At 36.0% G+C, this 26020-nt stretch overlaps 2 protein-coding genes across 2 annotated transcripts in view; both read left to right on the plus strand.

Annotated features, from left to right (window-relative positions):
* Positions 1-5311, plus strand: part of LOC144442406 (uncharacterized) — an 8114-nt gene extending 2803 nt beyond the window's left edge. Inside the window, exon 2 of the mRNA XM_078131750.1 lies at positions 1354-5311. Within this exon, the coding sequence (XP_077987876.1) occupies positions 1407-3404 (1998 nt within the window). The 5' untranslated portion in view covers positions 1354-1406 and the 3' untranslated portion in view covers positions 3405-5311. The remainder of the gene's footprint in view (positions 1-1353) is intronic.
* A 5414-nt stretch (positions 5312-10725) lies between these two features.
* LOC144442599 (uncharacterized) lies at positions 10726-17236 on the plus strand. The gene is made up of 4 exons (XM_078131980.1): positions 10726-10816; positions 13358-13850; positions 14676-14862; positions 15977-17236. Exons 2-4 carry the CDS (start codon positions 13371-13373, stop codon positions 16396-16398), a joined length of 1089 nt encoding a protein of 362 aa, XP_077988106.1. The 5' UTR covers positions 10726-10816; positions 13358-13370; the 3' UTR covers positions 16399-17236.
* The last annotated feature ends 8784 nt before the right edge of the window (positions 17237-26020 follow it).

The raw sequence follows: 26020 nt of genomic DNA on the forward strand, positions 1-26020 counted from the left end.
ACACACACACACACACACACACATACATACATACATACATACACACATACATACATACACACATACATACATACATACATACATACATACATACATACATACATACATACATACATACATACATACACACATACATACACACATACACACATACACACATACACACATACATACATACATACATACATACATACACACATACATACATACATACATACATACATACAGAACTCAGTACTAGATGTATGTTATTAGTCTTAACTTAAAACTATGGTTTATACATATAATAACTCAGTTGTATTTTGGCGTATAGAAACTTTATTAGTGACAAAGAATGTCTTGGCAGTGTCACATGAAACTAGTTATAATAAGTGAGATTACATCAGTGCAAGTGATATTTTATCTATGACCTTATCCTGCGATTAGCACATGTGAAACAGTTTCAATTCCTGAGACATACTTTCTATCACTTTTTTAAAATAATTCTATGTCAACATTAACATTTTACTTATATACTTATAACATTAGCCTATTCCATTGTAGCATTCTTTAATATCTTTATTACACTTATGTACCCAAATAGAATTGTCAATTTTCTATAAGTTTGTAACAAAGCTACATCTTATTTTATCTCATCTAATACTTATTAGATGGTATTATTTTGTTATTGTCAGGTCTTGGACCATACATGTATGTATGCATGTGTCTTTTTTGCACAGTTCTGGCAATATTCTTATGTAGTTCTCTCTGGGCAATTGAGCAAGAGAGTCTACCCTTCATAATATTTGAGAATCCTCGTGGTTCAACTAAAATCATACTCCAAACTGCTTCATTTTGTATAAACTAGTACCAAACATTCACCAGATCCTAGATAGCCTCCCTATTCCCAGTCTCCTACTGACAGCAACAGGAGACCCTAGTCAAAATAGCAACTAAATAATGACTACATTTTGGCTGTAAACTGGCTGCAGTGGCCGTTTCTTGGTTGAAATAGCAGAGTATGCACTGGTCCTTCAGCTATCATATTATTGTCTTTCTCATTCTTTTGAATCTATTCATACTCCCCATTGACATGATTTACATAAAGGATATTATTGTATTGAAAACATTCTGATATCGTGACTCACATAGGTTTAAAATTTCCTGATTCTGTTTCAAGTTATTGATGCGATTAGTCACAAAAATTCACCAGTCGTTTAACACAGTATGATGTTTTACATTAGGAAAATATGAATTCATATATAGTTTCATTTATGAATTGACTGAGAGAAATATTTCACATTTCCATTCATGTATCTAATATTCCCACTCACTTTTTAATTTTTCCTGTCATTTTGTGTGTGTTCCCAACAGATGAAGAGATAATACAACTGTGGAATTCTTCAAGAACCTTGAAAATAATCATCATGGCTGGAATGAGGAATATCGAAGGATTGAATGAGATGTTACTGCAGTGGGATAAAGAATGTGTACGACGTATACTTGGACGACCTCTGGCACAGAAGGCGCCAAAGTTTATTGGACCAGAAGGAGTTATGGTACATGTGTTTGTTGAGTATCTGTGTTCGTATATACTCCAAGAGGCTGCTAAAATGGACTCAAGATTTGAACTCCAGGAGTTACAACGATGTGGAAACTTCTTTGAAGGTAGTAATGTAGACGTCCCAGCAGAACTGAACTATCTTGTCATTTTGAAGAAACTCGGACCTGAAGTTTGTTTCTTTGAAGATGTTGAGTTTAGTGACAATGGCAAATGTAAGATCAGAGTTACTGACAGAGCTACACAGCTGGAATGGGGTGGCTGCCTGAGTACAGATGGATTTCTGAAGTCCAAGGAGCTTTCAAACTGCTTTACAACATGTGTACAGAACTTTGTCATGTTACAATTGAATTCCCATCCACCACAGATCTCTGGCCTGCTATCTCATTCAGAACTTCCATTCATAACAGAATGTGTTTGGAGTGACCGTGGGCTAAAACTGACAATCACGTGTCCTGTACTCACAGGACTATCCTGGAAAATGAACTGTGTGATAGTAAACTTGATGCCAAGTGTGAAGTTTCCAGGATGGCCAAGTTCTGCAGATTTTCCCGAGAGAATCAACAAGTCTCATCCCCTGTATAGCAGCTTTGTGGAGGCAGCTTCCAGAGGATTTTGTGTCATCCCAGCAAACACTACATCAGAAGCACACACAGAAGCAGATCATGATGATTTAGTTTGGCAAGCTTCGATGTCTTCAGTTGCAACACATGTTATGGGTATTTCGTCTCTGCAGCTAACTTGCAACTCCTGTCTTAGATTGCTGTTAATGGTAACTGGTAAATTTGAAGAACCTAATCTTATTGAAGAGACTTTTGTCGGTCTTTCAATAATGTTAAATTCTGCCATCTCGGCAGAAATAATTAAGAATGTAATTCTCTTTGAAATAGAGAACATTCAAGATTCAACTGCCTGGTTACCAAGTAAGACAGCGAGTAGGGTACTCAGTGTGGTGTCATACCTAAAGAAAGCATTACAAGAAGGATCATCCTTGCGAGATTATGTCTTCCCTGGCCTGCTTCGCTCTTCTGAAATGGGAAATACTACAGACCGTGTGAGAAGCTTGGAAGCCTTAGAACAACAACTGAAAGAAACGGTGCACTTAGATTTCAAACAGATCAATCAAGTTGAGATCCAGGAAGAGCTCCTCACAAGATTGCAATCTGATGAACGAGTGCAGAAATATTTGGAGCATAGGAGAGCTAGAGATTTCCCCGAACATGTTGCTGGAGCATGGCAGCTTTTGGCAGAATCTGACAATTTAGCACACAAGGTGTATGAGAGAGAACCCAGGATAAACATATTGATGTCTGCTGTGCAATTTACCGAAGCTGAGACTGCCTACAAGATGATTATGCTGTGTGAACTTTATAGACAGTGTTTGTTGAATGATCCAAGCCCAGTCCAGTCACTGCGAACTGGTTTGCGGCGTGCCCGACAATGTTTGTCATACAGCAATCAATCATCAGTCTTGGAGGATTTGGATCCATTTGTAGAAGATGCTCTTTGGTATGCCGCATTCTCCTCAGCTTTCCATTCCGGTATGACTCCTCATGCTGCAATTGCTCACCAGCCATTACCGGCATATTCCCAACCACCTCAAACACACACAGATAGCTGGAATGGAGGAGATGGGTCAGCATACCATGACGATGCCTATTACAGGAGTGGTCCAGATGGAGCAAATTTCGACAATACTGGAAATGATTATAATGACGGAATCCATGGAGAGTCACATAATGATGATTGCTGCAACTGTTGTGATGGAGATGGAGATGGAATTGGCAATTGTTGTGACTGCAACTGCAATTGTGATGGCTGCGACTGTGATTGCAGTGATTGTGGAGACTGTGTCATTATGTAATTAACATTATGAAAGCAATAGTGGTTGCTATGGTTTATAACTACTATTGTCATGACAACTCATCATATTGATGTATGATTTCCTAAAACATAATTACTTATAAATACCAATTTCTATCAGCAATAGTAGTTGCTATGGTAACAACTTCAGTAGTTATTATTTTACTGTTTTTATGACAGCTGTTATTTTCACATTATGGTTTATCGATTCTTATGATTTCCAATACAACATGTACATATCAATATGTATTTAATATCAGCTCAAGTCCACATTTATACTGAGTTAAAATTGCTGAAACATTTGCAAATTTACTAACAACAGCATGTGAAAAACAAATTTAATAAAAATGAAAAATCCATTAAAGTGGCCATATGGATGAGGATTTTGTATTTATTTTGGATTTTGTATTTATTTTGGACTTTTCATTCATGAAACAATTTTATCATGGCTTCGTACTTGAAAAAATCAACGTGAAAAAACATATGTCAAGTCCTTGTTTGCAAATCAATAAATTGCCAAACACTAACAAACGTACACTAACAAACATTTTATACGTTAGTTTATTTTTTCGCACTGTACGGCGTTACAACACAGACTTGGTGTGTGTAGTTTAACATTGATTTGTCATGCAGGAAGTCATGATAAAATTGTTTTATAAAATAAAAATCCAAAATAAATACCCAATCCTCATCCATATTGCCACTTTAAAAAATGTTTACATCCAAAGGATATGATCTGTTTTTGATATTTTCTGAATGGTAGTGGAGTATTTCACTCTAAAATTATAAATTTGTAAATCGAATAAAAGTAGCAGTACTATTGGATGCAATCTGATTAAAATCTGATGTAGTGTTCATGTCAAATTCTTTTTGGCTGTTACATTTACTGTCGTTTGTTCTTTTGTGAGTGCCCGTTACACACATCTGACACAATACCACAGGTATTCCTGAACCCAGTCTCATACTTACAAGTAGCCAAACAGAATCCATCTTACAAGATAACACTCAACATTCAAAATTGAAGGAAAGAGAACCACCAAACAATAACGATAACATTGTTGTCTTTGCTCTGTGCTCGTGCTCTTTTCAAACAAAGTGCTCTGAAGTACTGTACCCATATGTTTTGGCCCATTACGCATTTTCATTGGTTAAGTGAATTCACTCGGCGCTCGCATGTGGCTCAGGAAAACCTATAGTATTGTGTCAGATTATGTAACGAGAGCTCGCAAAAGAACAAGTGACAGTAAATGCAACAGCCAAAGAGAAATCATGACATGTACACTACATTGGATTTTATTCAGATTGAATTGGATGGTGGAATAAGATGTTGGAGTGTTATTTTTTTAAACTCCACATTGCATTTGCCAAAATGTGCCATAGTTACCAAATATATGTATATATTAAATTTCAAGAAGCATACTTTTCTTATCAGATGAGGTAATGTTTGATGTGATAAATTAATAAAGTCCAAAGGTCAAAGCCCACATCCTTTCTAAACAGGTTAGAGATTAAGTTGCACTAATACTTGTAACCAAGAAATATTGGCATATCTAGTGAACATCATTTATTTATAATATATCTAGAATTATGTGTAACTATTTGAAAATATATACTGTGATTTCATTTTGGTAATGGTGTAGTGTTATTTTTGAAGGCGATTTACACATTTACAAGCTTGCAATTCAATTTATCCTAGAGAGGCTGATAGAATAAAAGTGTTATAGAGAAAAAGGGACTTTCATTTTGTTATTTGACATGTGTCCTAATGTACACAATGACAACTCAATATTTATGCAGGCCATTTATTTTTCAATAATGTTAGATGAAACATTTTTGTTTTACTGATGTATAGAATAATGTGACGTAATTAACATATTTTTAAACATTTTTTAAAGCAGACAATTTTTATATTGCGATACGTATGATTTTGATAAATATGAAAATATTGATAATGATCTTTTTATCTTGTTTCCTCTTAAGGAATATCGCAAGACAATATTCATAACAGTAATATGTTTCTTGTATTAAAGTGGTCATATGGATGAGGATTGGGTATCTATTTTGGATTTTTAATTTTATCATGGCTTCCTACTTGAAAAATTGATGTGAAACAACATATACCATGTCTGTGTTTGCAACTCAATACATCGCAAAAAGTGTAAAATGTTTGTTATTGTATGTATAATAACAAAGATTTGACACATTTATTAATCTTTTACAATTGATTAAGTTACAAACAAGGACTTGGTATATATATGTTGTTTCACATTGATTTTTCAAGTAGGAAGCCATGATAAAATTGTTTCATAAATCAACAATCCAAAATAGATACCCAATCCTCATCCATATGGCCACTTTAATACAGTCTAAAAGTATGTCAAGTAATCAAATCGTTAACATTTTTAATACCATTGAAGAATGTGTTCGGAATGAGAAAAATATTAAAATGATTTTGATGACAAAGAATAAACTTTTGGTAGTTTGACCACTTTGATTGATAGCGCCCTCAACATGTGTAGTATGACCATTCTGGCATGTAGTTCCTCACATTTGTGATATATAGTGCCATCTAGGTGATGTAAAACAAAAAAAAGTAAACAAAAATGTCCAAGATGACAAGGCTCTTTACAGCACCATCCAAAACGCACACATTTCCTTGCTTCAGCAGAAATTTGTGCTCTAGATGGCTTCATTGCAAGAATGAGAATGCTTGATTGATCAACACAAGTATGTTTTGAGAATGATCGATATAAAAACCAGTAACAACGTAATTAACACCATGCAGAACATACGTATCAATCAATCAATAAAACTATTATCAAAATTGTGATTCCGACACTTTTCCCACCCACCAACATTTTCAGCACAACTGAACTGATTAGGTTCAGTATTGCTATAGGCATGGTGCGGTGTCTGTCTGTCTGTCTGTGTGTGTGTGTGTGTGTGTGTGTGTGTGTGTGTGTGTGTGTGTGACAGATTGCCTTGGTATTTGGTGGGGAGGTTACTGTTGTTGGCTAGTTGGGAAATTGTTCAAAGCAAAATGATCGCAACACAGGGCCTGTGAACAATTTCCCAACTGGTATGTGATTTGGGTCTGACTTTAAAATGTCATTTTTGGTCATAAAACTTAAACTCCAAAACTACTGGGCAGATTGGTCTTAAATTAGGTGGGAACATTTTAGGGGTTTGTAAATTAAGATTAGTTCATGACATGATGATTCCATCAGTAATATGCAAATTAGGGGTAAAAATGTGTAGTTTTGGTCAAGAATCTGTAATTCCAAAACTACCAAGCAGATTGGGCTGAAATTTAATGGGGATGCATCTGGCGTGTATAGATAAATGACTTTTAAGTATATAATGATCTCATCAGTGATATGCAAATGAGGTGTAAAAACGTAAATTTTGGTCCAAAACTGTTATCTCAAAAAACACTTGGTGAATGAGACTGAAACTTGGTGAGGTTTCTGGAAGTGTTATTCTGCAGAATTTCTTCAAACATTTTGACACAACTGGCCCTAGCAACCACGACCACGCCCTTAGCAACAACTAAATGGCAGTATATTTTTGTCAAATAACAACATCATCTGGTAGGCAAGTGAGTAAACATTCAAACATTGTATGCAAATATCCCTAGCAACCATGAACACGCCCATAACAAAAGACAAACAGGAGTGTATTTCACAAAGATAACAACAGGAATTCTTAGACAAGTGAACAAACATTCAAAAAGTGTATGCAAATATGCATACAACAAAACAACGCCCATGGCAACAGACAAATGGTCACATATATTGCAAAGATAACAACATGGATTAATAGACAAGTGAATAAACATTCAAAAAGTGTATGTAAATGTGCCTATCAACAGGACCACGCCCATAGCAACAGCTAAATAATCACGTATATTGCAAAGATATCAACAGGATTGGATAGGCAACTGTGTAGTCATTCAGCAAATGAACACCTATACCTAGCATGGATCATTATGTGGGTAAACATTGTTAAAAACGGTACAGTTGTGCTACAACGCCATTGGCGCTATTTTTTACTCTAAAACGAGTGCTGGGTTCGCTTTAGGGAAGAATCAGACGGTGCCACCAACGTCGAGATGTTCCTATCGGCGTTTTTATTGCATGTACATATAATGAGTTTTCATTCTACTACAGCGAAATAAAAACAAAGAGTTTTTTTTATTGATTATCAATCACGGTCAGAAGAAAAGAAACTAACGCTGGCAGGAATTCAGTCTTCAAGTTGTGAAAATACACAATCTAAAAGGGGAACGCCACTCCAAGAAATAATGGCATTTTCATAGACTTTTGGTTCCAGAGAGTCGTCAGTTCTATAGTCTCGGTTACCCAGACTCTCGTCGTTGAGGGCATCAACCTAGGGGGGGGGGGGGGTTATGCCGTCGATGGCGAAAGTCTGGGTAATCGAGAATACACCAGTTCATGATTTTACATTACAAAAGAATTCAAGCTATTACCAAGAAACACAGTTGACCACTGTCCATGACTCCTGAATGCTTACGATTTAGGCTCTCAAGTGATGAACAGAACTTAAAGGATTATTTTTAAAAAGCGAAAACGTCATTTAAATTTGTATGTCTGGCAAAGAATATCAATCTACAAAATAAACAGAAGCAGAAGTTATTTGCCAAACAAATTCCCAGAAAATTTCTAAAAATTGGTACGTAGTCTGAGACGAACATCTATGTCATCGTATGGTATTATATGGGGGCCCGTTCTGGTCACAATTATGTAAAATGTGCTAGAATTAATTTAATGTAGTCTAGAATTAATTTTTATAATGACTGCAATTAATATTATGCACTCCTTGAATTAATTAAATGTGTTTTCAATTAATTTCATGTCGAATAGAATCAATTTTTATATTAACTGCAATTAATATTATGTATTCCTTGAATTAATTAAATGTGTTTTGATTAATTTATGCACTGTAATTAATTTAATGTATTCCTTGAATTAATTAAATGTGTTTCCGATTAATTGTATATACTGGTCTTAATTTTATGTAGTCTAGAATTAGTTTTATGTATTCCTGGAATTAATTTCATGTTGTCTAGTATTAATTTTGTGTATGTGCTGAATTAATTTTGTGTATGTGTCGAATTAATTTTATGTATGTGCTTTATGTATCTTGCAGTGTTTCATTTGTTCGATACATTGTTATGATATGAGTAACATCCAAATGTTTTACCCAAGACAGTTTTACTATGTTTACATTTTATGTTGATAAATTGTTAAAATACCCCATGTACCTACTTCGTACTATTGAAAGGTCACTATATTGTGTAAAATTTATTGGAACATTTAAGAGAATATCATGTTGGAATGTCGAACGAAACTCGTACACACTGCGCTGGTAGGTTTGGACACAGGCCAAAAGAGTGATACCAGTCTCCTCTTCTACGGGTGACTCGTTTGTTTTAGCAAGGTTGCCTTCTGACGCAAGAAAAAAAAACTTGACGTAAGTACAATTGATTTTAATGTTAGTTTCTGATTTTATGAAGGTTTATGTTATTATCAAAGATTAGACCTGAATGTTTTGGTAAAATTTCGTTTGTATGAAGATGACCACATCACGTTTATTATAACAGGGTATAATCACCAAAAATCTAGCCATACTATTAATGAGGGTGAGGTAGTATTAGATAAACTCACGTACAGTACTAGTGTACAACAAAAATCACGAAACATGAAAATAATATGTTGGTTGGCTAGGCAACATCTTACTAACAGTAAATGTCAAATTCTCAGTTATAGCTATCATATATGATATACCGCTTAATTTTTTATTGTTTTGCCAAACTACAAGAAATCTGAAGTTTGCATACTTAGGATATTGCCTAATTACTGAATATCATTACTTATGCAAATTAATCATCTGGCTTTATAGGACACAGGCAATTTGTTATCATCAATCTGTGTATCAAATTATATGGAATTTGAAACTTGTATCCTCAAATCATTCAATTAATTATACAACTTACTGATTACAAATAAAAACTATACCAGTAAACTAAATCAATGCATGTACCAAAGTGTATTAAATTTGAAGTGTAAATTCTTAAAATATAACCTAATTACTGAAAGTCATTAATTATGCAAATTAAATATTACAGCTATTAGTTACATTAACAAGCATTTTAGAACACGTCCGCATTGCTATACTTGATGTATGTACCAAATTATATTGATTTTGAAGTGTAACTTCTTCTGAAAATCATTGATTATGCAAATGCTTCATTAAAATTAAGTTACATCAATAAACTTTATGAGACACGTGCACTTCTATCATGAATGTATGAACTGAATTATGTAGAACATGAAGCTAGCACTCTTCAGATATAGCTTAATTACTGAAAATGATTAATTATGCAAATGACTCATTCAAACTAAGAGCTACATCAATAAGCTTTTCAGGACATGTAAGTGCTTTGTTATGTTTGAAGAATGAACAAAATTATATTGCATATGTACATTCACACATATGAAAGGTCGGAGGAAAAGGTTGGAAGTTCACTAAACCTTGCCCCTTTACCCTTTGTCCTTATCCACTGTCTGTGCACAATCGCAGTATCACGAACCGTGATCGTTAAACTGTCGTCAAAGTAACAATGTGAGAAATTAAAGTGTTTTGTTTGTTAAACTTATTGATTTTTCAAATAATGAACTCCAGTTCACCTGACCAAGGTAGGGCAAATACAATGGAAACCATAAGAGTTGAAACAAACCGTCGTCTGATTCAACAAAATTCTTATTGACATTCCTACATTTTATATTAGTATGGCTCTTACTAGAATTGTTTAAATCGTATCGCCTGGCAAGACGAAAATTGAAGTGCAATTGTATGATACGGTACATTGTCATGCAACGATATGCTTGAAGAAAGTTCATATTGTTACAGTGTATATGATTTGACGATGACCTGCTAAGGTAATGGTAGCTCACACAAAAACAATGTAGTAATGTTAGTAAGATTTAATCGCGCCAGACGACGAGTCGTTTCTCTACACAATGGGCTAAAAAGTATTTGCCCTACTTTGTTCAGATGAACCGCAATTAATTATTTGACCAAAAAAATAAATAATTAACTTTTATTAGTCGTCGAAACTGCTGGTTCTCCTTATAACTACTATTACGGGCACTACGACAATAGGTTATAAACACATGACTCATAATACTATTATAGTAACTAAAGAATTTATCACGTCATCGGCGCTAACAATCCTGGACATTCTCCAAACCATATATATATAACTCGAGCGTTTGTGAAGCTGAATAGTGCACGTATGAGGCAAATCCTATATGTCATTGCTGGCTGGCACAACCCGTGAGGAAGAACTACCTATAAACGAAGTTTTGATTCAAAACTAATATTACAGAAGTAAGTGAAATTCAGCTCTTTCCTTCAATCCTAGGTCTTTTGGAACCCTATGTCAATTGTCGTTAATATATTCCATTTCACGAAAGGTGTATTTAGAGGTCTAAACTTGGGTCTCTTTTGGTGTATTCTGAAGGTTCGGAATGCTAAAGGACTAGCTAAGTGTTTCTTTGTCCCTGTCTCCCTGATAATCCGTCCGTTTGTCTGCCCCTTAAGCTTTGTCTCTGTCTGTCTGTCTGTCTGTCTCTGTCTGTCTGTCTGTCTGTCTATCTGTATATCTGTCTGTCTGTCTATGTATGTATGTATGTATGTATGTATGTATGTATGTATGTATGTGTGTGTGTGTGTATGTATGTATGTATGTAGCTATGTAGCATGTTTGTTCATTTGTTTGTTTCCTCTGTGTATACGCGTGTATACGAGTATGTGAAACAGAGAAAAGAAATCATTAATATGAATATATACGTAGGCGGGTTGGGTTGTTTGTTTTAACTGTGATTATACATATTGGACCTTAAACTGTCGTGATTGGTAAAATTGCTGAAACTACCTGGCAAAATGATCTTAGGCTACCTTTTAAATATTCGCTGGCAAAATGATTTCAGGCTATTTTTCAAATATTCGCTACTTCGGGTCAAAAACCATAGTCATGCATCACTGAGATAACTGCAGTGGTTCTCAGTTAATGTACATATGCAGAAAATCTTAAAGTGGCATGGTGAACCTAAAAACAACGTCTTAATTCTGGAAATCTCTCAGGTTATTTGGACAATTTATCTTATTATTTGTCGGGATATTCGTCATTACAACGGGTTACATGTAGTAGACTTTTGTTATGTGAGCGAATTAAGTGAAAAAAAGTGACTAGTATTTTAATTCTTGATGTACAGATTGTATATATAAAATGGATGTTGAGTCAAAATTATGATTATTCGATAAAAAGAGTGGATATATGCAATTAGAATTTCAATTTGTGTCTTAATATGGTAAGATTGTTCAGTTGTCGTCGTCAAATTTACTTCATGTTCCCAGGGGAGGTCACCAATATTGACTTGTGTTTTTGTGTGTAAAAACTGCACTGTATATTAATAATAATAATGTTAGTTTTTAGCACAACTGAACTGATAAGTTTCAATAGTGCTCTAGGCATGGTGCAGTGTCTGTCCGTCTGTCTGTGTCTGTCTGTGAGAACTAATGGGGATGTATCTGGGGGTGTATAGATAAAGAGATATCAAGCATATAATGATCTCATCAGTGATATGCAAATTAGGTGTAAACATGTTAATTTTGGTCAAAAACTTATATCTCAAAAAGTATAGTCAATGAGATTGAAATTTGGTGAGATTTTCGAGAAGTGGTGTTCTGCGTCGTCTTTTGTTCATAACATTTTGACACAATTGGCCCTAGCAACCATGACCACGCCCTTAGCAACAACCACATGGCAGTAAAAATTCAAAAAATGTACGTAAATCTACCTAACAACAGGACTACGCCCATAGCAACAGTGAAATGATCGCATAAATAGCAAAGATAAAAACAGGGATTAATAGACAACTGAGTAAACATTCAAAAAGTATAAGCAAATGTGCCTAGCAACAAGACCACGCCCATAACAACAGCCAAATGATCTCAAATATTGCAAAGATAACAACAGGGCTTAATAGACAACTGAATGAACATTCCAAAAATATGTAAATGTACCTAGCAACAAAACCATGGCCATAGCAACAGCCAAACGATCGCATATATTGCAAAGATAACAACAGGGATTGAAAGACAAGTTAATAAACATTCAAAAAATGTATGTAAATGTACCTAGCAACAAGAGCACGCCCATAGCAACAGCCAAATCACTGCATATGTCACAAAGATAACATCAGGTGTTCATAGACAACTGAATAAACATTCAAAACAAACATGCAAATATGTCTAGCAACAAGACCATGCCCATAGCAACAGCCAAATGATCGCGTATATTGCCAAAATAACAACATGTCTGGATAGGCAACTGGATAATCATTCAGTAAACGAACATCTATGCCTAGTATGGATAAACAATTTTTATAAACTGTACACTTGTGCTACAATGTCATTGGCGCTTTTTTATATAGCGCTTTCCCACTCTGTGCTCAAAACACTTTTACACCTGGCTCGGATGTATATCGGCACAACGGCACTTTATGCTACCTCAACTCCCCAGGGAGCATACAATCTATTGCAGCCTTTATAAGCGCATAGGATTAAATCAACCTCTATCCTACCAGGTCCCGAATTATACAACTCGATTGACGGAGGCACAAGCATCGTACAAATATTGCCCAAGGACTTTAGCCATTTAGAAACAAATGACAATGATGGGACTTGAACCTGCAACCTGCAGATTCCTAGCCGCCCACTCTAACCATTCGCCCATCATAACTCCATTGTTCACACTTTACTTGTTATTGCATATGTAATTACTTTATGCAATTTGGTTATGTGAAAATAACGAAAATTATGCCTTGGGACATTCTTACAACTTTACTTTTCTCATTACTATTCCAGATACAAACTGACTATGGCAGGACAAGACACCATTTACGTCTGTGAAGGAGAGTTTAGTGATCCGCGATACGAAAAAAAATGCCAAATGCCCCTTATATTAATAAGAAGCGGGAACAAATTGTTTGGTTTTGGATTTGATGAAGTTGGTGTATTTCTCATTAAAAACGGAAATGTCGAGTCTAATTTAATATCATTTACCAAAGTACACCAGAAACACGAAGTTAAATATCGTGGCGAAGTAGATTCTCTGACTCCGTTCACTGCTCATGGTACATGGGAACTGGACAGTGCACCCCGTACTGATACCTGCAGATGGTCTATAACATCCATAGAACCGGACACGGTTTGTGAATTATCCGAGCGTCCAAATCCGAATGTTGATGATGCTATATCTAAAATGCAGGCACTTTCAGTCGACGACGACTTCGCAAAACGCCCAAAGGAAGCTCGTCAAAGAGAAAACCCAACATCTTCCCCGTCTGCATCATCTCAGGTGTGTTCAATCGAGCCCCACTACTAGGTGCAAATATTTAAAATCAAATAGCTATATAGTTTATAATTCTTCGCCAATAAATAATAAATTCTTAAATATTGGTAACATTTTTTTTCGAACTTTGTAGTTGGAAGATTGTAGGGTCATCTTAATATGTGTTATTTCAAAGATGAATCATAGGAGGTGGTAAGAAGCGTGGGCGTAATTTTCAAGGGGGTGGGGGTTGGCGGACTTTAATAGGTAGTGCCAAAAACTGCCCGAAAATCTTTAATCTCAACATTTCACAAAATATACTTTTGTAATATTTTAAATATATCATGTTTCCATCCACTGATATTCCATTGTTCCCCAGGAACAAAACTCACTTCTGTTTTTCACGTGCACTTGAACGAATTTATTTTATTTTTCCGCAATATCTATTTCTGTCTGGTGAGGTTTTATTTTTTCATTGGCATCGTTTGTTTATTATCATTATATATTATTATTATTACTTATATTATTATTTTATTGGAAGGATTTTGAAGTTCTTTTTATACGCGTTCTTTTTAAACATTACCTTTGAACTCATCGCCAGAGGGCAGCCTCTCATCTAGTGCAAACAATCGGTGCACAAGACATACTCCTCAACTCATTGCCAAAAATGGACCTCAACTGTAGTCACTATAAATCACCAGAATTAAAAGTATTTCTGAATCATATCAGGTAAAAGCATTAAATATCGATATGATAATCAATCTGAAATAACAATTCGTGTTTCATTTAGTTCTTTTGAATTATGTTGCTGAATATTTTTAAAAGTGTTATCTACATTCCTTTTATTTCCAGACCTCTCAAGGCTTCGTTGACACTAAACGTAGAAGGACAAGGCAAGACCCCAGTCATCATCCACAGACAAAGTCACGTGCAGGAATTGGCAAAGTGGACCATGGTGGTGCGTATGGTGATATAACAAGATTCTCTATGAGGGGAGTTGTAGAAGCTGATCACATTCCGCCAGTGGCATCTGTAAAAGGTTTGGATTGTGTATATATTAGATAAACCGTGTGTGTGTGTGTGTGTGTGTGTGTGTGTGTGTGTGTGTGTGTGTGTGTGTGTGTGTGTGTGTGTGTGTGTATGTGCGTGCGTGCGTGTGCGTGTGTGTGCGTGCGTGCGTGCGTGTGTGTGTGTGTGCGTACGTGTGTGTGTGTGTGTGTGTGCGTGTGTGTGTGCGTACGTACGTGCGTGCGTACATGTGTGTGTGGAGATAGATAGATAGATAGATAGATAGATAGATAGATAGATAGATAGATAGATAGATAGATAGATAGATAGATAGATAGATAGATAGATAGATAGATAGATAGATAGCACGCGCGCACGGCCACCCACACATACATACATACATACATACATACATACATACATACATACATACATACATACATACATACATACATACATACATGCATGCATGCATGCATGCATACGTACGTACATACATACATACATACATACATACATACATACATACATACATACATACATACATACATACATACATACATCCACATACACACACACAAACAAACAAACAAACAAACAAACAAACAAACAAACACAAACACACACACACACACACACACACTACTAGCACTAACAAATTAAAGTTCAAAAATTCAATTTCACATGATATGGGTGCCAGAGTGGAAGTTGGTCAATACGAGTCTATTTTGATGTCGGCACTTTTCAATTCTGAACCTTAGATTTGTCAGTATATATGATGCACAGCTTTTCTGCCAGGCAAACGCTTCATTTGAATAGGAAACCGCATGTGTGATGATTGACCAGTCAATGTGTATACTCTTGGCCTTTACCCTTTAAGTTCCAAGCATGTTTTGATAGCTCAGTATAGCTGTGGTATCTCTTATTTGTGAGGAATTGTTTATGGTTTGCATGACGGGTTTGTAAGGAATTATTTGTTAAACCAGCAGTTTATTGTTTGTTGCTATCTGCCGTCTTGGCATTAGCACTGTATACAATGTTATTAGATAGGCATTTCCCTAGGAGGGGGAGCACATGTACATGTCCTTGTTCCGGCAGTTACAAGCTACAGTCATTGTCACCTTTCATTGGGACGTCTTTTACAGGCACTGACTATGATATTGTGAAAACCAAACTTCCTGCTGTCACTGTGGAATTTAAAGATCACAGAAAAACCGGTAGTATCATTGGAACAACAGGTAGTGGAACCTTTGCTAAAAGACTGAGGGAATCAATTCAGCGCTACTTGTTGCGGCATGACTTCGTCTCTGCTGTGAAACTCAACATCTTGAGTATGTATGGTACGTCGGGACTGATTCCTAAATATTACAACGGTTTCAGTGAAATGGTGATGTACATGAACAAATGTCAACAACAAATGGGTAGAGGATTATTTCTGGCCGATAGAGATGTCTCCCCTTTGAAAAAATGGTTGGGTGAAATGCGAGATCTGATAAATTCGAGTGAAGACTTCTGTACAACAATATGTCAGATGACCGCGGAATTGCTTCGTAAAGAAAGCCAATAACCTGAGTATTAAAAATACAACGTTGAATCGGATACTAAGCATAACATATATCAACTTACACTGTTTTACGTGATTTTAAAGAAGAATATTTTTGTAGTGATCATTGTAACTTTTAGAACAAAGCCGTTAGTTGGGAGTCAAATGAGCTTTCAGTAATCAATTCACATTATTTATGAAATTATTAAGACAAAGATCTAATTTAGTGAGGGGTTGTTTGATCAAAGTGTGATCTTTTGTATTTAAAATTAATGTAATACAAAAGGGCTGCCCTCAGCGGTCGCATGTTGTACAGTGATGACACAATTTCAAATACAATGACACATTAATTATCTGGCACCAATTTGATTCAATTGCTCGACTTTGCACGAATAAGTACGTCTTCATAATTCATTCAGAAAAGTATTCAATTCACATTTATGTAGATATATTCTAAGAAAAATTAATGTCGAAGACCACTATGGAAATAAGTATTAATAAGTATTAAGTATTCTTGTGTTATCTTCGGCAGTACTTTTATATAATACTTTTACTATACTCTACTGCCAAATAAATCTAAAATATATTATTTTAATTCGAAACAATAATATATTAAAATATAATATAATATATAATAAAATAATGTCTGTTCAAAAAGATTTGTGGGCAGAAGACAGAATATGTGTGATAAAATTTAGCAAAATAAATCACCTAGTTATGAATCATGGATTCCATTCAGGAAATATATGAAATAAGAAATATTCATGAAATGATGAGGCAATGAAAATGATAATCAGATATGAACTTGATGTGTTGCGGTAGATTAATTTCTCAAAGAAAAAGGTTGAATTTTAAAAGTTTTCAAATATGACAATTATTATCATGTTTTCTAATGAACTGATATTTCGCTCCAAATTCTAGTAATGTAATGTAATACCTTATGCATGTACTAAGTTATATATTGCGACATTTTATGTAGTTTGGAGCGTGTTCCTTTCTGCCATTAAATATGTTATATACAGCAATTTAAAAATAAACCAGATATTGCCAGCTATATTGTGCAAACTATAAAAAAAATGATGACACTGTAACCAAATTAACTGATAATGTATCAATTGACCGATAATGTAGTAATTTCTGTAAAAAATTACCGATAATTTAGTAACATTTTTTAACCGATAATGTATTAAAAAGTTCATCGATAATGTATCAACTCCAAGTTAGGTATTCAATTTTTTAAATATTGTTGTAACAAGGACTAATTTAGAACTAACTGTAGTAGAGAAGAACAACTGAATTACTATATTGGAATAAAATGCTTTCAAAGATCCTTTGATGTGGAATTTCGATTCGCTTTAATTATATCATCGACGTGTGTATTTCTTTTCCAGTTAAATATTTGCATGACATATAAAAACAAGATTATCAGAACGCAAGAAGAGCCCTTATTCTTATGGAGGAGATACTTTCACTGGGCAAAAAGTTGAATAGACATGAATCTACGTAAATTTACTGTATCTGCAGATCTCACATATGCGCTTCGTGTACTGAAGTATACGAACAGTATACTAGACATTAAGTCTGCCGAAATCTACAGTTCCGTAGACTAAGCGTACACTTAAGTCTTTTGTTCCAGCTTCCAGACTTGTTTTGCACACTGTATATTTTACGTATTCGTTACGTATACGTACGTGCCACCATTGTCGAATGTCTCTGAGTGTGGAGTTGTTCTCTTTTCACCGTTAGTCTATTGCTGCTAGGCCCTCGGGCTTTCTTCCGATACGAGACGCTTGTCGTATCGGAAGTAAGAGGAATGCCCGAATGTCTCGCAGCTAGACTATGTATTATCACAGACAATTATAAGAAACTGTTTCTTGGTGTTATACGGCCGTGGAAGCGTACCAATCGGCACTACTCGGCAATGTTGTGGACGACTTGACAAATCACAGATAGTCTGTGATCAAAATGTAAATACTGTACATGTGATCGCGTCCAACTTATGACAAAACTTACTCAAAACATCCGTTTGCATTTGATATTTTAGTGTTCTGTGATGTGCAAAAATGGTTTTTATATCCCACACCAAACATCGTTTTCGTTTCATTTTACAATGTTCGATATGTATCATTCAGACGTCTGTGTCATTTTCCTCCACCACAGCTTTCGGACTTTTGCAAAGAGTTAAATCACCGTCAATGGTTAAAACTATGCCCGCTTAAAAACAAAGTTTTGATTTGCATATACATTGTATAGAACAGTACAACAATGAAATATCAAAAGGCCAGCTGTCAGCTCATTATGGCTTTCATCACTAGATCGCGATATCCTGTACACATTGTGCGACTGATAAAATTTTCCATCATAATGTTAGTTTCGTTGAAAAAAAACTTAGATACAAGCAATACACCTTCGCCGAAAAGACGAAAACTTCAACCTGTGACTTCTCATCAGCGTCTCGTATTGATTAATGGATGTGATGGTGAATTAAAACAAATGAAAACTGAATTCGATTAGTTGCTTGACCAACTATTTTTCAGTCTTTTTCTCTACAGTACAATGTATATAAAACTGATATGTATTATTATCATTAACATTGGAGTAAAACGTTCGATCGCCTGCCTCGCGGCCATGCATACTCTGCTGCCGTCCTGGATACATATAACTTGCGGTTAGGTTATACATAGAAAAACAGATACAGTGTTGCAGTTTTAAGTGCAGTCTAGTTTAAAGGAAATATAAGATAATGACCATTAATTAAAACGTATTAGATAAATGGAACGCTCTTTTATACTGGGTCGTCAGGCCGGCCCTGGAGCACTGAATTGTGTCCTGGAACTTGAAAATGTACACTGTGATGGACCAGCACGAATATGACAGCAGAACCGATCTGTTGTAAGTCTACAACTGGTATTTCAAATGAATGTTCTTCAGTGGCTAGTATTAATGGGGCGACCATAGTGGTATCGGACACCGTTTCTCTCTAGAATTCCCGTGAACTTAAGATGGTAAACAGTGATGTCACGTCTGCATATGCTCGAGACTGTTTTCATTAAAGAGAAAGTAAAACGGCTCACCGCTGACGGAAAAAAACAGCAAACGAACAAACAAAAAGAAACAAACAAACAAACAAATTCATTTTTAAGGAGTGATAAATAAAGTCTCTGTAATTCATTTGTTTGATCAGCTGATAACAGTTTACACAACTCAACGATTCCTTGGTTTCGCGAAACAACTCTCTGATTATGATCGTTGCTTTGAAGTTCGAATAGATATTTGAAACACCAAACAGCTTCAAGTGGGATGCGGATTGGGTATTTATTTTGGATTTTAACTTATAAAATAATTTGTATGTATGTATGTATGTATGTATGTATGTATGTATGTATATGATGGTGAATCTATATCTGTTTATACTAAACCTACCACAGACCCTCCACCCCCATTTGCAGTATGGTTCAGCACATCCTAATAAGTGTAAAGACTGCATTCCCTATTCACAATTACTTCGTTTACGTCGTATTTGTAGTAGCGGTTTGGATTTCAGGGAAAGATCTACTGAATTTTGCACGTACTTTCACCAATACGTGGTTATCCAGTGTCGGTTACCAATGCGACTTTACAAAAGAGGTCATTTTTGTCTAGGGAAGCTTGTATGAAATCATATGATCACAAGAGTAATACCAATCATCCCATATTGGCTCTAACAATACCATCCCTTTTCCACTACAGTTAAGAACATACTATACACGCATTTTAATATCTTACGTTCTAATAGGTTAACCAATTCATTATTTCGTGAAGCACCTTTTAACAGCTTGGCGTCGTGATACCAATCTTAGAGATACGGTGGTCCATACATAGATTGGAAGTTAATGCTGGTTCATTTCCATGCAGTCGTACTCGATGTGGCACATGTTGTTTTTGCACATTTTGGCCTCTGATGATAAACTTCCCCTCGGAAAATTTCTTATTGATGTAAACAGTCCTCCAGCAGTTGGCTAAATGACTGTATTGTATTCACTTTATTTATGTATGTCATTTTTGTATGATTTATATATCTCCGTCTTACCAGACAAATGAATCGCAACTATCCCGTATCTATGCATATTATTACCAACGATCATAATGTATCAAATGTCTACTTCAGGAATTTGTAAGGTTTCAGGTGACAAGGATCGATTGATGTTGAAGGAGGAGGAGGAAATCATTTTTCGTTTTGGAACCCTGGATCCCCATGGAATTATTAGATTATTTACATCATTCCCTAATATCTAACTACGCTTATTCTATCTTTCAAGCCTGCTCTAAAGGGAACTTCTTTTTGGTGCGCATACTTTTAAATGTTTTTGTCGTACCCTACCGTTGATAAATACTCGCGTGGTGTCGTTCTTTTCCATGTATAGTCGGGTTGTTACCTGCTGTATATCGTGCCTTGATATCATTGATAAAGAATTTTGATTCGAAACGTCGGATTGTAATTTTTTATTCGGACTGTATAACTGTGGGTGTATGTGTGTGTGTGTATGTATGTATGTATGTATGTATGTATGTATGTATGTATGTATGTATGTATGTATGTATGTATGTATGTATGTATGTATGTGTGTGTGTATGTATGTATGTATGTATGTATGTATGTATGTATGTATGTATGTATGTATGTATGTATGTGTGTGTATCTGAAATTGTGCTTGTGTATCCAGAAAAAACTCACGTGACAGTAAATACATCTGTTACCAAATGTAACGTCATGTAATGAAACATTTTGAGCGAGTTTTCAATTCTCAGAACTTTCGCTGAAAGGTTTTGATTTTCTATGAAAATGTATTTATTTATTTATTTTTTAAATGAGTAGAAATGTATACCTCTGTCTCTTATAAAACCAGGTCTAGGTTCCCTTGATGTGAAGTTATCATTACACACAGTAACAAACAAATCCCGTCTAAGTGGATAAATTGTTACCTGTCGTGGTAAGGGGTCGTGTGGAGGCGGGAAATTTTTCCGGCGATGTATGTCGTCGCTGCTTCGTCTGGAATCCACGGACTACTTGGATACCCTTCTCGCAAACTTCCCTATCCTAGGTGACTCTCGCAGGTTGTTCCCTCTTAAATTCAGATCACCAAGTTTACCTAGATCTAACATAGTGATGTCGGTAATCTGACTAACTTTTTGTTGGATAGATTCAGCGAAACAAGGCATCGGTTGTCGTATATCTCGGTGGATATGTCGGATATTTTGTTTCCAAACACGTTTACTTCGCTAAGGTTGCGGACTTAATAACTTTTACTCATTTCAAAAAGCCTAGAATTTGCTTCAAAGCTATGTCGGATGTTTTAAAACCGAGAGTTGCAGGCACAAGTAAATGTAATGTCTGTCTAAGCTATAATAAGTGTAAACGCTTAAATTGGGCTGTGTGCTTATCATCCAAGTCGTAAGAAATTGGTTGACGTGTGCGTTTGTCAAGTACACAGTCGTAACGACCTAACAAATGGAAAAAAAGATATCTTTATTTCAGGAACTTCTGTTTAGGTGTTGGTAAATAATAAAATCATGTTTTCTTAGCATTCATGTGGTTGTTTTCGTACATCACTCCTTGGCCAGGGGGTTACTTGGCCATATGGTTATTTTTAGAACAACATGCAAAAAAAGAATGTATAAATCCTAAACAGAAACATGACAAGGTGAACAATTAAAGATATTATGGTCAAGTGCAGACTCAGTATAATAACAGAGTCACGTAAGCTTCACAGTCACTTTTCATTCTATTCACCCCCTTCACATAATGGTATAGTCCCCATAATGCAATTCGTATCGTACCGCGTCATTTCAAATACTGGTGCATTTTCCAAGTTGTACCTCGCCTGTTTTACCTCAAGTTTGAGCAGATTTCACAGAGAAACAACCAGCCACTTCTATGACCACGATTATGAACCATAACTGGATACTATTTGGGCCTCACTCAAACCTCATGGGACAGAATATCGACCCGCGATCGACCTGCCATGATCGCTGTGTGTGGCTGGTCAGATCTGACTCTTGACCGAACCAAGTTCTACATGCAGTGAATATGGACCGTGCATAATGGTTGTATCAATGCTTGTCTGACCACATAACATGCATAAGCTATAAGGGAATGAGGACTGTTGGGATTTGGAATGCAAGAGTTGCCTCTTTGGATTTTCGGCGATTTTTGAAGTAAGTACTTGTATTTTATGCAAATTATGTTTTAAGTTAGGCTTGGAGCAGACCATTTTCAATGGGGGTGTAACCTGGTGAATGGTATGCAGACAAGATAAAGTACACATTTTTATCACACAAAAACCTTTTGATACAAAATCTTTGATATAGGCAAAACATTAAAAGAATTTTGCAACAACACTAAAACTGAACATTCAAAAGAAGAGTTGTTTTGGAAACAACACAAAATAAATCTATGGACTCACAAAACTTACTTAAAATTCAACACTTTCAAGTACATGTAGAGAGAGATACAAATACGTATTGAAATGCTCATTTCAATTTTTGAATATACATCCAAATCTGTTTGGGGAACAGCTGATTGTCAGCACCAGATCTGATCCAGTGTTCTCCCCAGAGGGTTTTCGTGTACATGTATTGGGCCCGATATCCTTTAATTTTACCTTTAATTAATACATGATCAGTTGTCCCAATATGCAATCAGATTCAATTGTTTAGAGTTCGGTAAATTGCATGTTGACAATCAAACTGATTAAAATCCGATGTAGATGTTGGCTAATCATTCATTGCTATTTCTTCGTTATTTTGCCTGGATTGTCCTTCGTGGTACATGTTTACTTGTTTATCCTGATCGCCTCCTCTACGTACATATACATCTGAACTGGCACCCATGTCCACACCGTTCTAGCTAGCCCGTACTGGTAGCCAATCAAAAGTGACCTTACATTAGGATTGAATAAAACTACAAACGGACACGGTCACTACAAAATGACTTTCTCCGTGTGCACAAGCACAGGCAGCTGACAACGTTCTAAATGTTTCAACTGTAAACAAATTCAGTGATTGTATTAGTATATTTAAATGTAATTTGATGGTACATGTACCTCTATACATATCGTCTGAATACATTCGAACATAGCTTTATCATGTAAAAGCGTACATACATGTTACTAGGATGAACACATACTCTGTAATTGTTATAGAAGCTTGTGAGACAGAACGTCTGGGGACACACAGACAGTTTATAGTGTACACATACAAAGCAACCAAAATTTTCACGATAAGGACGTTTTTTATAAATTATTTCTTAGATTTCCCCATTTCTGAGTTCATATAGCACAACTGTGGCAAATATTTCTATGAATCGTACAATATTTCATGACTACTTTACGTTCGAGGAGAAGAGTACTACAGAGAACGCGTACACGTTCGCTGAGATGAACATGAACACTACCCGGGAAACGTGTTCGAATGTAACTAACATGTACATGTAGATAAGACGAAATGCATCTAAACAAGAATTCTTTAATTACTGTACATATACGATAATACAGTCACTGAATTGTTTACAGTTCAAATACTTTGTACGTTGTCAGTTGCCCATGTGCACAAGTAATGCCATGTTGTTTTTTGATATTCAATGCATGTGCCCGTGACAATGTGACTGTCCATAGTACTTCAGTAAGATGCAACCTGATTGGCTGTGTGGCTCACTTAGCAGAACGGCGTGGGTATGGGCGCCAGTTCAGGTGTAGAGGAGGCGATCAGAATAAAAATGTAAACATGTACTGCGAAGGTCAATCCAGGCAAAATAATGAAGGTAAAATAACAATGAACGATTAGCTGACATCTACATCGGATTTTAATCAGATTGGTTGACATCCATCTCTCACTCTGTCAGCTGACGCCTTTGTTGTTTTCAATGTATATTTGCAACATTTGTATTGATCCTTCAAACATAAACAGCAAGTAAAACTAAAGAGTTTCTAATTTGTTCAAACGACTATTCAACCCTCTACCACTACCAGACTGATTTAATTGAATTTTGCCGTCACTATTCTTTTCAATAGGCATACAATATGCAGGGCATGTCTACCGCTCGTGCAAATTAAAATCCACGAGAGCGATTTTCCACTCGTGTGGGCCCCAACGAACCTGTACATCAGCAGCCTGATCTTATTTTATATCATTTTTCAGCTACCAGACATCGTGTTAGTTCGAAATTTCGTGATACACGAGACTTACTATACTTCCCTATTGAGGACTTCAAAAACTCGCGATAGTTTGTAACGTCATGGCCACCATATTGGAAAATCCATACTTTCATCGTAGTCATATGATGTATCAGTCTACAATGTCAAACTACAAACTGAAAGTGTTTATAGAGTAAAACTGAACTATATGAAACTGATAATTGGAGAAAACATCGCCACTTTATCGAAAGATACCTCGCAAATCGCTCTTGGGTTGAGATATACTTGGTGTTAGTCATAGAACGACACACTGAATGCTGATTTCATGTGTTTGTCGAAGTTTTATACCATAACGTAAAAATCATAGCAAAATGGCATGACATCGTTTGATTTTTTAGTTTTATAGAAAATCTGTCAGTTCCGACATGTTTCTACTGCCGAACCGATGTTATGAATAGGCTGGTTTTGCCTTTGATTTACCGAAAGCCTGTACCACAGTGTGAATCACACTACCATTAGCGGGTTTACGCAGGTTATTCCCATCGAAAACAATACTGACGGCAAACTGCAATGAAATCAGTCTGGTAGTGGTAGAGGGTTGAATAGTCCTTTGAACTGATAATCAGATTAGAAACTCTTTAGTTTTACTTGTCGCTTATGTGTGAAGGATCAATACAAACGTTGCGAGTATACATTGAAAACAACAAAGGCATCAGCTGACAGAGTGACAGATGAACAGTGCAGTGTCAACGTGCAATTTACCGTACCCTAAGCAATCCGATAGCGTATCGGGACAACTGATCATGTATCGGCGTAAATTAAAGGATATTGGGCCGATACGTGAAAACCCTCTGGGGAGAACACTGATGCAGATATGCAATGTATAGTGTCAGCTGTGGTCAGTTCACACTTCGTCTTTGTAAATAGTCAAGTATTTGTTATTATTGTAATGAATTGTGGTATACATTGTTCTTTTCTCAAAAACATTTTTATACTTCATTGTCTTTTAAGTCAGTAGGCTCATGTGGGCAGAAAACTTAGGTGACAATGATGCATCAACACAAGGGGAGAGAGAAAAATGCATGTCAAGTAGTTACTGTACAGTCGACAACCTCCGAGTCAAGGTCGGCAATTGTGGGTGGCAGTCAGGCCCGACAGCCACTGACTGCCGTGAGTTGAACCCTGACTGACAAAGATATGGAGGGGACAAGTTAGTCAAAACTACTGGCAGCAATAAACAGTCAAGGCGAGGAATATCATTGATATTTGAAAATATTCCCCCTTCCCCAGAGGATTTTCCCTCCCACAAGTGACTATTTTTCTCGTGTTGAGTGGGTGACCCTGCCAGAGTGACATTAACGTGGGGAAAAAGCCTAACGCTGGCAGTTTCCCAATCAACTATTTCCTTGACTTACATTTGTAACCACTTAACGGATGGAGAGGCTTGGCAGGAAGAGGGTTAAACCATCTCTCCA

This window comes from Glandiceps talaboti, chromosome 11 (genome assembly GCF_964340395.1).
Source record: "Glandiceps talaboti chromosome 11, keGlaTala1.1, whole genome shotgun sequence".
NCBI lineage: Eukaryota > Metazoa > Hemichordata > Enteropneusta > Spengelidae > Glandiceps > Glandiceps talaboti.

Bases quoted from the DNA above. Each gene is read 5' to 3' on its own strand.
- LOC144442599 (XM_078131980.1), top strand. From the start codon at position 13,371: ATGGCAGGACAAGACACCATTTACGTCTGTGAAGGAGAGTTTAGTGAT. The intron at 13,851-14,675 runs GTGTGTTCAATC...TTTTATTTCCAG, and splicing joins CCCCGTCTGCATCATCTCAG to ACCTCTCAAGGCTTCGTTGA. The intron at 14,863-15,976 runs GTTTGGATTGTG...CGTCTTTTACAG, and splicing joins GCCAGTGGCATCTGTAAAAG to GCACTGACTATGATATTGTG.